Source organism: Bufo bufo, chromosome 5 (assembly GCF_905171765.1).
Source record: "Bufo bufo chromosome 5, aBufBuf1.1, whole genome shotgun sequence".
In the NCBI taxonomy this organism is placed as follows: domain Eukaryota; kingdom Metazoa; phylum Chordata; class Amphibia; order Anura; family Bufonidae; genus Bufo; species Bufo bufo.
The window spans coordinates 439168813-439181451 of NC_053393.1; the positions used below are offsets into that span (position 1 = coordinate 439168813).

At 41.3% G+C, this 12639-nt stretch overlaps 1 protein-coding gene across 2 annotated transcripts in view; it reads right to left on the minus strand.

The window, feature by feature from the left end:
* Window positions 1-7556: 7556 nt before the first annotated feature.
* OXNAD1 (oxidoreductase NAD binding domain containing 1) overlaps window positions 7557-12639 on the minus strand; it is a 96120-nt gene continuing 91037 nt past the window's right edge. For both annotated transcript variants that reach the window (XM_040432316.1, XM_040432315.1), the window contains exon 9: window positions 7557-8019. In XM_040432316.1, coding sequence (XP_040288250.1) covers window positions 7865-8019 — 155 coding nt within the window. In that variant the 3' untranslated portion in view covers window positions 7557-7864. The remainder of the gene's footprint in view (window positions 8020-12639) is intronic.

The window sequence follows — 12639 nt, forward strand, 5'->3', positions numbered from 1 at the left end:
GATTGGTATTATTTTGAGCGGCATACGCCTATTTGATCGCTTGGTGTTGCAAGGGGACAAAAAAATTATTCTTTTAGCAGTTTTTATTTTATTTTTTTTCTACGGTGTTCAGGTGAGGGGGTGGATCATGTGATATTTTTGTAGAGCTGTTCGGTACGGACACGGCAATACCCAATATGTCCCGTTTTCTTTTTTTTCTTTACAATTTTGTGTGTTTTATTTGGGGATTTTTTTTTTTTTCATTAAGAAAAATACTAATTTTTTTTGTCCCTCTGGGACTTCAACTTCTGGGATGTGATGCCCTCTGCAATGCATTACAATACAACCTCTATTGTAATGCATTGGCTGTTAGCTTTTTTTTAAAGCACCATTAATTCCAAGGCACTGAACATCTAAAGGGGTGATACATAAAGGATATGAAACAACCACAAAAACAAGTACAATAAGCATTAACTTAGGGGTAGAGAGTTCTTGAGTATGGAGAATGCACGCAAGAAATCTTGTAGACGATTGTGCAAGGAATAAGACAAAAGGAGAGGAAAGGAGGAGGTCATGTGAGGATTGGATATTACATGGAGGGAGATTTTGGGAAGGTAGGTCAGAAATGTAAGGAAGGGACAGATTGTACATGGCCTTTTATGTAGCTCTTAGTATTTTGAACTGAATAGGCTGAGAAGTGGGGGATATTATCTCAAAGCATTATTATGGGCACACATTCAATTTTGTCATTGTATTGTGGCAGAACATGTTGTTTTCAGATTGCCAATTTAAGGCGAGGGATCAGCTTTCTTTTAAGTTGGGTGAGAGAATGTTTACAACTTTTTTATTCCTTCCTGTAGAGTGGGCTGCTTTCATTAGAAGAACACAACATCAAAGAAAGCATGTCACAAACAATCCTCTTGAACGCAGTGCCACACAGAAAATGGATGTGAAGCATTGCTCACTTGAAATAATATCTAGCGCTTGACAGATCAGATGATAATTGAGAAAAAAACATTTTCTAAGCCAGAGGAAGATCATGGGTTGCCAGTAAAGAAGGTATAGGAAAACCATGTTTTTTTTTTACAAGCAACTGTTAAACGAAATTAAAACTGTAATAAAAAACAAATTACTTTATACTAACAATTCAAAAGCATACAGTAATTATAGAGGTTATAGAGTAATTATAGAAATAGAGGACATCATAAAAAATTTGTTTTCATTGACATTCAGGATTAAAGATTTTTGTCCCAGTGGTTGTGTCCATTCTGGTTCCCTTGTGAATGACTATTCCCGTATCTGTTGACTTCAGGTCAAGCTTTACAATAAAAGGCACACGTGCACAGATATTTTACCACAATTTAGAGAAGAAAAAAAAAAGCTTTTAAGGCCCCTTTCACACGAACGCATAGCACCCGCACTGAATCCTGACCCATTTATTTCAATGGGTCTATGTACATGAGTGTTTTTTTTCACGCATCAGTTCTGCGTTGCGTGAAATACGCAGCATGTTCTATATTCAGCGTTTTTCACGCAGCCCTGGCCCCATAGAAGTGAATGGGGCTTCAGTGAAAAACGCATTGCATCCGGTAGCAAGTCCGGATGCAATGCGTTTTTCACTGATGGTTGCTAAGAGATGTTGTTTGTAAACCTTCAGTTTATCACGCACGTGCAAAACGCATTGCACCAGTGCAGAAAAAAAAATGAACAACTGAACTAAATTGCAGAGAAAACTGAATGAACTTGCTTGCAAAATGGTGCGAGTTTCCCTGAACGCATCTGGACCTAATCCATCACGCTCGTGTGAAAGAGGCCTAATAGTAATAATGACCAAAAACAAATTAGAATTTTGAAGTTTGGGTAATGAGTTCAATTAGAACAATTTTTAGTTAGTCCAATAACGTTTTGTCATCAGAGGAGTACCAGAGGATAGATCATCAATTAAATGAAAGTGCAGAACCCCTTTAATACCCGAGATAACTTTAGAGGTCGGCATAAGAGGGAGGGTGAAGGTAGGGCTTACATATAGGAACTTTGAAGCATCTAGTGACTGTTTGTGGCCTCCAAAAGAAGAATCAATCTCCCACTATCACTCAGATATAATGTAAACATCAAAGTAGTTGTATATTATGTTTTTTTTTCCATCACAAAAAGTATCACCGATGTCCATGGGTTGTCTAGTACTACAAGGGAATGGGAAAAACTATTGGAAATGAAAATGAAAAAATTAAGGCCTGTTATCAGGCCAGTCATAAATTTGGCCAATGTAGGACCAGCAGAAGAGACTTGGACAGATACCATTGCCCTCAGCAATTATTCATTAGGGAGTTCTTCATCTCAGCCGCTGGCACAGACTGAATCTGTTTTGGCCATAAATTAGGTACCGACACTGCAGTTCTTACAGATCTCCATACTTCTTTGAAGATCAACAGTACTGGAAACACGCCATGACTTCTTGATAACCATGTAAGGAGGCAGTCGTCTTTCAGAAAAAAAATAAACACTAAAAAGAAATCTGCAATTAAAAAGTAATATAGAGACTTTTGTACTTGATTTTTTACCTAAAAGTAAGTTTAATAAGAAAAATAAGTTTTTTCTCTTTTGGATAAAGTCCAAGAAGATCACTGCAGATTGATTGGTTTTCAACAACTATCTTCTTTATCCCCCATCTCCCTGTTCCTTTCAACAAAACCCATATCTTGATTAAAAGCTTTTTCAATGATTGATGTGTCTCTGGAGTATATGACCATTGGAGGACCTATGGGGCACTTGTAGCCTTCAAACTGCTATTCTAAATTTTCCAATGTAAGATGCTGTTTAACTTCTTAATATCCACTTTCAGAATTGTTGCTCTTCTGTAAAAAATTGTATTAGCATTTTCCCTGTCATCTGAGCAATAAGCACTGACATTAATGATGAATGGATGTGTTTGTGAAGCAAATTTTTTAACCGATTATCTTAGAAGAATAAGGGCCAGCTGTACTTCCCAAGTTTTTTTTTTGTATTCAAGATCAAGACACTGCCACTTCATTTATCTTAATGCCCTTAAGGCATACCCATTTATTTTATGCACTTAATGGTATGAGCTGGGATAAACTTTTAAAACAAATCAAATTTGTCCAATTCATACAAGACTCATGTAGTTATGATCACACCGTCAAGTAAAGTTTTTCTTTTCAAATTTGGAGGTCACAGACATTGCGTGTTACACTTTTGCTTGACTATGCTAATGTATAGGCTCATACACGTTAAAGTGTCTGTTTATAACAGAAACCACAAAATAGTGATGATCTGGCGCATAACGGTTACCACCGGTGCCCAACAGACCCCATTGACTTATAACAGATTATTTTAACGTGTCATTTAGACAATAAAAATAGCACTGCATGTGTGAACAGAGCCATATCTAATTGGTGTGTATTAATGGCGATACAGAGACTATTGCCGATCATATTGCATAATATATTAATAATAACCTGAGATTTGCAAAGTTGACTAAATTTTCATGTTGGTGGGATGAAGCAGTTTCATTGTAGCCATTTTGATTATGGGAAGATAATATGTGAAACCTAAAAGAGGTAGAGGGTCTGCTTAAATGCATACTGTTAGTCTTTGTTGACAATGGTGTCATGACTTCAGTTTTTACAGCCATGACGGATTTTTTTTTTATCCTTTTGACAAACCCTTATGATAATTTTTTTCTTCCACTGTCTTCAGGCCCGGCGCTACCATAAGGCAGACCAAGCTGCTGCCTTAGGGCGCACTGGGCACAGAGAAGGGGTGGGCGGAAAAATTAACTTTTTTTTTAAAATCAATTCACTTGCGTGAGTACTCAGAGTCCGAGTAGTTCTTGCGCCGCTGGGCACACGACCCAGCCTGCGCACGGCCCCAACGGCATCTCTCACTCACAGAGCACGGCCGGTCACGGGGTGTGACTAGCGTGGCAGGTGGCGCCTCGGCAGGCAGCAGCAGGGACTGGAGGGCGCTGGTGGTGACTCATGCTGCGAGTCTGTGGGTCACACACAACCAGACTGCCGACTGGAGTGGTAGGTGAGGGCACATCGAGCAGAGTGCATAATGATTATTAACTTACTTTACTTACACAACATTATTGGGGGAAGGGGGAATTGTCTGTAGTCTGTGCCTGTGGCAGTGCCATGGAGGGGGAGAGAAGATGTGCCATGGAGGGGGGGGGGGGAAGAAATGTGACACAATAGGGGTTCATGGGGGTGATGTGATATGGAGGGGGAGAAATGTGACATTGAGTCCTTAAGGGGGAGAAATGTGTGTGTGTGTGTGTGTGTGTGTGTGTGTGAGGGGGGGGGGGGGGCGCCAAAATGTAGCTTCGCTTGTGTTGGCAAAAATACTTGAATCGGCCCTGACTGTCTCATAATTTGCCAGGTTTCCTCTCTTTTTTTAATTAAATTTAATTAAATAAAATACAGTTAGAAGAGTTAGAAAAACAGCAGCCGAACATGTTTGCTGTAGTTTCACGGCAGCTGGCGTGCTGAGGGTTGCTGATCCCTGCTCTACATAGTACATAACATAGTACATAAGGCTGAAAAAAGACATTTGTCCATCCAGTTCGGCCTGTCATCCTGCAAGTTGATCCAGAGGAAGGCAAAAAAAAAAACTGTGAGGTAGAAGCCAATTTTCCCCACTTTAGGGGAATAAAAAAATTCCTTCCCGACTCCAATCAGGCAATCAGTTTAACTCCCTCGATCAACGACCCCTCTCTAGTAGCTATAGCCTGTAATATTATTACACTCCAGAAATACATCCAGGCCCCTCTTGAATTCCTTTATTGTACTCACCATCACCACCTCCTCAGGCAGAGAGTTCCATAGTCTCACTGCTCTTACTGTAAAGAATCCTTTTCTATGTTTGTGTACAAACCTTCTTTCCTCCAGACGCAGAAAATGTCCCCTCGTCACAGTCACAGTCCTGGGGATAAATAAATGATGGGAGAGATCTCTGTACTGACCCCCGATATATTTATACATAGTAATTAGATCTCCCCTCAGTCTTTTTTCTAAAGTGAATAACCCTAATTTTGATAATCTTTCAGGGTACTGTAGTTGCCCCATTCCAGTTATTACTTTAGTTGCCCTCCTCTGGACCCTCTCCAGATCTGCTATGTCTGCCTTGTTCACAGGAGCCCAGAACTGTACACAGTACTCCATGTGTGGTCTGACTAGCGATTTGTAATGTGGTAGGACTACAGTGGGATGCAAAAGTTTGGGCAACCTTGTTAATCGTCATGATTTTCCTGTATAAATCGTTGGTTGTTACGATAAAAAAATGTCAGTTAAATATATCATATAGAAGACACACACAGTGATATTTGAGAAGTGAAATGAAGTTTATTGGATTTACAGAAAGTGTGCTATAATTGTTTAAACAAAATTAGGCAGGTGCATCAATTTGGGCACCACAAAAAAGAAATGAAATCAATATTTAGTAGATCCTCCTTTTGCAGAAATTACAGCCTCTAAACGCTTCCTGTAGGTTCCAATGAGAGTCTGGATTCTGGTTGAAGGTATTTTGGACCATTCCTCTTTACAACACATCTTTAGTTCATTCAGGTTTGATGCCTTCCGAGCATGGACAGCTCTCTTTAAGTCACACCACAGATTTTCAATTATATTCAGGTCTGGGGACTGAGATGGCCATTCCAGAACGTTGTACTTGTTCCTCTGCATAAATGCCTTAGTGGATTTTGAGCAGTGTTTAGGGTCGTTGTCTTGTTGAAAGATCCAGCCCCGGCGCAGCTTCAGCTTTGTCACTGATTCCTGGACATTGGTCTCCAGAATCTGCTGATACTGAGTGGAATCCATGCGTCCCTCAACTTTGACAAGATTCCCAGTCCCTGCACTGGCCACACAGCCACACAGCATGATGGAACCACCACCATATTTTACTGTAAGTAGCAGGTGTTTTTCTTGGAATGCTGTGTTCTTTTTCCTCCATGCATAACGCCCCTTGTTATGGCCAAATAACTCAATTTTAGTTTCATCAGTCCACAGCACCTTATTCCAAAATGAAGCTGGCTTGTCCAAATGTGCTTTAGCCCACCTCAAGCAGTACTTTTTGTGCTGTGGGCGGAGAAAAAGGCTTCCTCTGCATCACTCTCGCATACAGCATCTCCTTGTGTAAAGTGCGCCGAATGGTTGAACGATGCACAGTGACTCCATCTGCAGCAAGATGATGTTGTAGGTCTTTGGTGCTGGTCTGTGGGTTGACTCACTGTTCTCACCATTCGTCGCTTCTGTCTATCCGAGATTTTTCTTGGTCTGCCACTTCGAGCCTTAACTTGAACTGAGCCTGTGGTCTTCCATTTCCTCAATATGTTCCTAACTGTGGAAACAGACAGCTGAAATCTCTGAGACAGCTTTCTGTATCCTTCCCCTAAACCATGATGGTGAACAATCTTTGTCTTCAGGTCATTTGAGAGTTGTTTTGAGACCCCCATGTTGCTACTCTTCAGAGAAAATTAAAAGAGGAGGGAAACTTATAATTGACCCCCTTAAATACTCTCTCATAATTGGATTCACCTGTGTATGTAGGTCAGGGGTCACTGAGCTTACCAAGCCAATTTGAGTTCCAATAATTAGTTCTAAAGGTTTTGGAATCAATAAAATGACAACAGTGCCCACATTTATGCACCTGCCTAATTTTGTTTAAACAATTATAGCACACTTTCTGTAAATCCAATAAACTTCATTTCACTTCTCAAATATCACTGTGTGTGTCTCCTATATGATATATTTAACTGACATTTTTTATCGTAACAACCAACGATTTATACAGGAAAATCATGACGATTAACAAGGTTGTCCAAACTTTCGCATCCCACTGTATGTTCTCACCACTGGCATCTATGCCCCTTTTGATGCAACCCATTATCTTATTGGCCTTGGCAGCAGCTGCCTGACACTGGTTTTTGCAGCTTAGTTTGCTGTTTATTAAAATTCCTAGATCCTTTTCCATGTCAGTGTTACCGAGTGTTTTACCATTTAGTATGTATGGGTGACTTGCATTATTCCTTCCCATGTGCATAACTTTACATTTGTCAGTGTTAAACCTCATCTGCAACTTATCTGCCCAAGCCTCCAATCTATCCAGATCCCTTTGTAGTAGTCTACTGTCCTCTTCAGTGTTAATAACTTTACACAGTTTAGTGTCATCCTTTCAGTATACTTCTATAGGCAGCAGGCTTTTCTGTCTTTTTTCTGATCCCACCCTCTCTCCAAAGTCTTCTATTGGTAGCATGTAACCTGACCCTTCAGAGAGCTGGTCGTCCATCTTGTATCAGACGGACTTTGCAGAACATGTTAGTTTAGGAGGGGTGGGGAGAAAGAAGCATTTTCAATAATAATAAATATTAAAAAATTTCATATATTGACCTGTACTATTACTATTGAATTTTGCAGTTTGCTGAAATGACAGGGCCATACAAGTAGCACAGTACAGTATGCTATTCCAATTCTCAAAAAGCATTACGAACTAGAAGAAATGAAAGTATGAACAGATCCTTTGTAAACTGTGTCTATTCCCTTTTATATCTTATCGACACTCCTAGTTTAACAAGTAAACATTCACGTCTTGTTGACCATGTGATTTTGTGATCTTCAATAAATAAGAACGCAACACACAAATTTCAATTCACAAATGTACAATTTCAATTTAAATAAAAAATAATAGTGAAATGTACATAAAATATAATTTATCTTCTTATCTTCATCTGAACTTGTAGTTAACTACTGTTAAAATAATGGAGAGGCAAATATTTCATCCAGTTGCTATTTTAAAATTCTTTCCCACCATTCCATGTGTCCTCCTTGAGAAGAGGCTGATTACTGGAGATCATTATTACACTTCTCTTCTACCACCACTTTTCAAAATAAATCTGTTCTCTAGGCACACAGAGGTCTTCAAGCTGTTTACACATGGACTCAATCATAGGAGGTGGTCCACATATGTAACATAGATGATCCCTAGAAACATCATTTGCTAGATGACTTTCAGAAATTCTTCCCTCTGTAATGAAAAATAACAAATACACTAAATAATATTATGCCTTTAAGTTTTTTTTATTTTTTTATTTGAGCAATGCATTTAGCATCTATATATTTACAGAAGAAAATAACATTATTTATAGTTCAATTAGTATGTCCAATATGATATTAGAAAACATCCTACTATAAATCACAGGCATGAGAAAAGTCACACAAAAAAAAAAAAAGTTGATTTACCATACGTATGCACAGACACAGAGGTATCATATAGTGTAGGCTCCCATCCAGAAAAAGGCCGCCCATGAGAGCGTCACCGAATACACTGCTGGGCGGTGACGCTCTGATGGGCCGGCTGAGCGTCACCGCCCAGCAGTGTATTCGGTGATGCTCTGATGGGCCGAGCGTCAGAGCGTCGCCAAATACACTGCTGGGCGGAAGCAGTAAAAACAACCAAAAAAGCCTTGCCCTGCGCTGTATCATGAAAAGCTCCGATGCTCTTATTAGAGGGGCTGTCTGGGTGAAAATGTGGGTATGTCCGGGTTCAGCTCTAAACCCGGACAACCCCTTTAATAAACCAATCTTTTACACAGGCTGTTATTAATTAGTGCAGTATACAGCTGTAGTCAGCTCTCCATGAATTCATTTGAAGCCTCCTGTCACACAGAGAAGTATCATATGGAGCAGAATCAGGATACATGTGGAGCTTGCTCTCCCTGAATTCATTTGAGGCCTGTTGCCACAGGGAGAGGAATCATATCGAATAGGTTCCCATTAGAAAGAGGTCACACTTTGCAGTGTGCAATTATTTTGATCAAAATATATTTGCCAAGTCCCTCTTATTCACTTTATTAAGGGTATTTTCACTTTATTAAGGGTATTTTTATTTTCCAGCATAGAATTCCGTCCTAGGGGCTCTATACCGGAAAAGAACTGATCAGGCATATCCCCATGCATTCTGAATGGAGAGCAATCCGTTCAGGATGCATCAGGATGTCTTCAGTTCAGTCTTTTTGACTGTTCAGAACGGAGATAATACTGCAGCATGCTATGGTTTTATCTCCGGCCATAAAAACCCGAAGACTTGCCTGGATCCGGCATTTTTTTCCATAGGAATGTATCAGTGCCGGATCCGGCATTCAAAATACCGCAATGATGGATCTGTCCTTCCGGTCTGCGCATGTGCAGACCGGTAAAAATGTGAAAAAGAAATAGAAACTGATCCGCTTGTCCGTATGACAAACAGATAGACGGATACGTTCTTGCAATGCATTTGTGAGACGGATCCGCATCCGGATCAGTCTACAAATGCTGTCCGTTTGCATGCAGATTGCCGGATCACTCTGCCATTCTGTACTGGTTGATATATTCTATGTTTGCAGACTGCTGTTGCATTGTGTTTGCTTTTACTCAGGTATAAGTCTGGTCTTCATGGATTAATAGCGAGATGACCCCCATTAATCCATTAGCCAGAACCATGACAAATATCTTTGTCAGTAGATAACAACAAGATGGGTGGGTATGATTTTAGCCTCTACAAGTCTTTCCCTGGCTCTGCCAACGTAACTACAAATGCCTCTCATGGAAGGAGGCAAACTACCCTTCCTCCAGCGGTTAGTGATACGCCTCAAAAAATTCATCAGGCAGCCCATCTATTTCTGGTGCTCTCTAATTAGGAAATGCCCTAAAAGCCTCCTCAAGCTTCTCCACCATAATTGGGGAGAGTTTATGTAACTAGTTTCAGTATTGCAAACTCACCGTTTTAACAAAATTCCTACTATTATGATTATTAATATCTTTAATTATTAATATAGGAATATAGGCTTTAATGTGTCCTACGTATAAAGCAGAAACGTGGTTCCAGTATCTACCTTCATAAGTCTGAGTATTTTGTATTTAAATAATCAGTAGATTTAAGAATTTGCATACAAAAGTAATTCTATTTCCGCTTACCTTGGGCACTCTACATGTGTTTAAGGCTCCATTCACACGTCCGCAAAATGGGTCCGCATCCGTTCCGCAATTTTGCGGAACGGGTGCGGACCCATTCATTCTCTATGGGGACGGAATGGATGCGGACAGCACACCGTGTGCTGTCCGCATGCGCATTTGCGGTGCGCGGCCCCGATCTTTGGGTCCGCAGCTCCACAAAAAGATAGAGCATGTCCTATTCTTGTCCGCAGCTTGCGGACAAGAATAGGCATTTCTATGGGGGTGCCGGGCTGGTGTGTTGCGGACCCGCAATTTGCGCAAAAACGCTTCCGTCATGATAATACAACTGTCTGCATCTGTTAAGAATGGATCCGGTTATATTATCTTTAACATAGAAATGACGGATCCGTCTCTAAAACGATTGTAAGTCAATGGGGGACGGATCCGTTTTCTTTTGTGTCAAAGAAAACGTATCCGTCTCTATTGACTTACGTTGTGTGTCATGAAGGATCCGTCTTGCTCTGCATCCCAGGACGCACTCAAAAACACTGCTTGCTGCGCTTTTGTGTGTGTCATGGGAACGAAATGAAATGGAACAGAGTGCATTCTGGTGCACTCCACTCCCTTCAGTTCAGTTTTGTCCCCACTGACAATGAATGGGGACAAAACTGAAGCGTTTTCCTCAGTTATTAAGATCCTATGACGAATCTCAATAGTGGAAAGGGAAAACGCTAAAGGGGTCGTTTGCATTTTTATAGTGATGACCTATCCCCAGGATAGGTCACTAATATCAGATGGCGGGGGGCGATTTCTGTCATCCCTGCTGATCAGCTGATTGAAGAGAAAGCATTGCTCATACAAGCGTGGCCTTATCTTCATGTTTACCTTCTTGCCATCGCAACCGCAGCGGTGAGCAGTGTAATTACAACTTAGGCTACTTTCACACTAGTGGCAGGACGGATCCGACAGGCTGTTCACCCTGTCGGATCCGTCCTGCCACCGGACCGCCGCTCCGTCCCCATCGAATATAATGGGGACGGAGGCAGAGCTCTGGCGCAGCACGGCAGTTCGCGGCGAAAGGCCGCCGGACTAAAAGTACTGCATGTCTGACTTTTTAGTCCGGCGGCCTCTCACCGCGAACTGCCGTGCTGTGCCGGAGCTCCGCGCCCGTCCCCATTATAGTCAATGGGGACAGAGCGGCGTTCCGGCGGCACGGCTAAATAGCGTGAACAGCCTGTCGGATCCGTCCTGCCGCTAGTGTGAAAGTAGCCTTAGGCTACTTTCATACTAGCGTTTTCCCTTTCCACTATTGAGATTCGTCATAGGATCTCAATAACGGAGGAAAACGCTTCAGTTTTGTCCCCATTCATTGTCAGTGGGGACAAAACTGAACTGAAGGGAGTGGAGTGCACCAGAATGCACTCTGTTCCATTTCATTGCGTTCCCATGACACACACAAAAGCGCAGCAAGCAGTGTTTTTGAGTGCGTCCTGGGATGCAGAGCAAGACGGATCTGTCATGACACACAACGTAAGTCAATAGAGACGGGTACGTTTTCTTTGACACAAAAGAAAACGGATCCGTCCCCCATTGACTTACAATCGTTTTAGAGACGGATCCGTCATTTCTATGTTAAAGATAATATAACCGGATCCATTCTTAACAGATGCAGACAGTTGTATTATCATGATGGAAGCGTTTTTGCTGATCCATGACGGATCCGGCAAAAACGCTGGTGTGAAAGTAGCCTAAGCCGTCCCATTCAATTCAATGGTACGTCTTCTTCCTGTTCAAGAGAATAAGATGGAGCTGTCCCATAGGAGTGAATAGTGACGGCTTAGTTGTAATTACACCTGCTCACCGCTGCGGTTGTGACGGCAAGCAGGTAAACAGTGAGGAGCAGGCAGCACTTGTACGAGCGCTCCCTTCTCGTCAAACAGCTGATCTATGGGGGTGCCAGGAGTCAACCCCTGCAGATCTGATACTGATGACCAATCCTGAACATAGGTCATAAATATAAAAAAAGCAAGCAACTCCTTTAATTCTAGTAATAGTCTTAAATCTCGCACATAAAACAAATGCATCCGACTGCCCACTCCTAGGTCGATATGGACAAAAAACTGTGTGAACTCGAATAGCAAAAGTATTATGTGCTAGAATTGCGCAGTCTCCATATATCCCACAGCACCACTTCACCAAGGGGTCTAGCCAAATTTGTATTCTGAGAATTTTCCACTATTGTACTCCTATTAAACTTATCCCAGTATGGGTGCAAATAATTAGTAAGCTCACCAATTACTGTGTAAGTGCTGGAGTATTTAGGAATGTGTCCAGAAATCACTAACTCTCAATCTCCTCTGCGGAGGAGGGAGGAGAGAAGCGGAACACTGGGTACTTTTCATATTAACCCCTTAGTGACCAGCATGTTCTGTCCCTTAGTGATCAAGCATTTTTTTTTTCATCGTCGCATTCCAATACCTATAACTTTTTTATTTTTCTGTTGATGTAACCATGAGGGCTTGTTTTGGAGGACAATCTGTAGTTTTTAATGGCACCTTTGTGGGGTATACATAATTTGCTAATTAATTTTTATTAACTCTATCTAGGGGTGATGGGAAAAACAGCAATTCCGCCATAGAGTTCATTTTTCGGCATAAAATAATGTTATAGCTATTCTCTGCGTCAGTACGATTACAGTGATACCAGTTACATA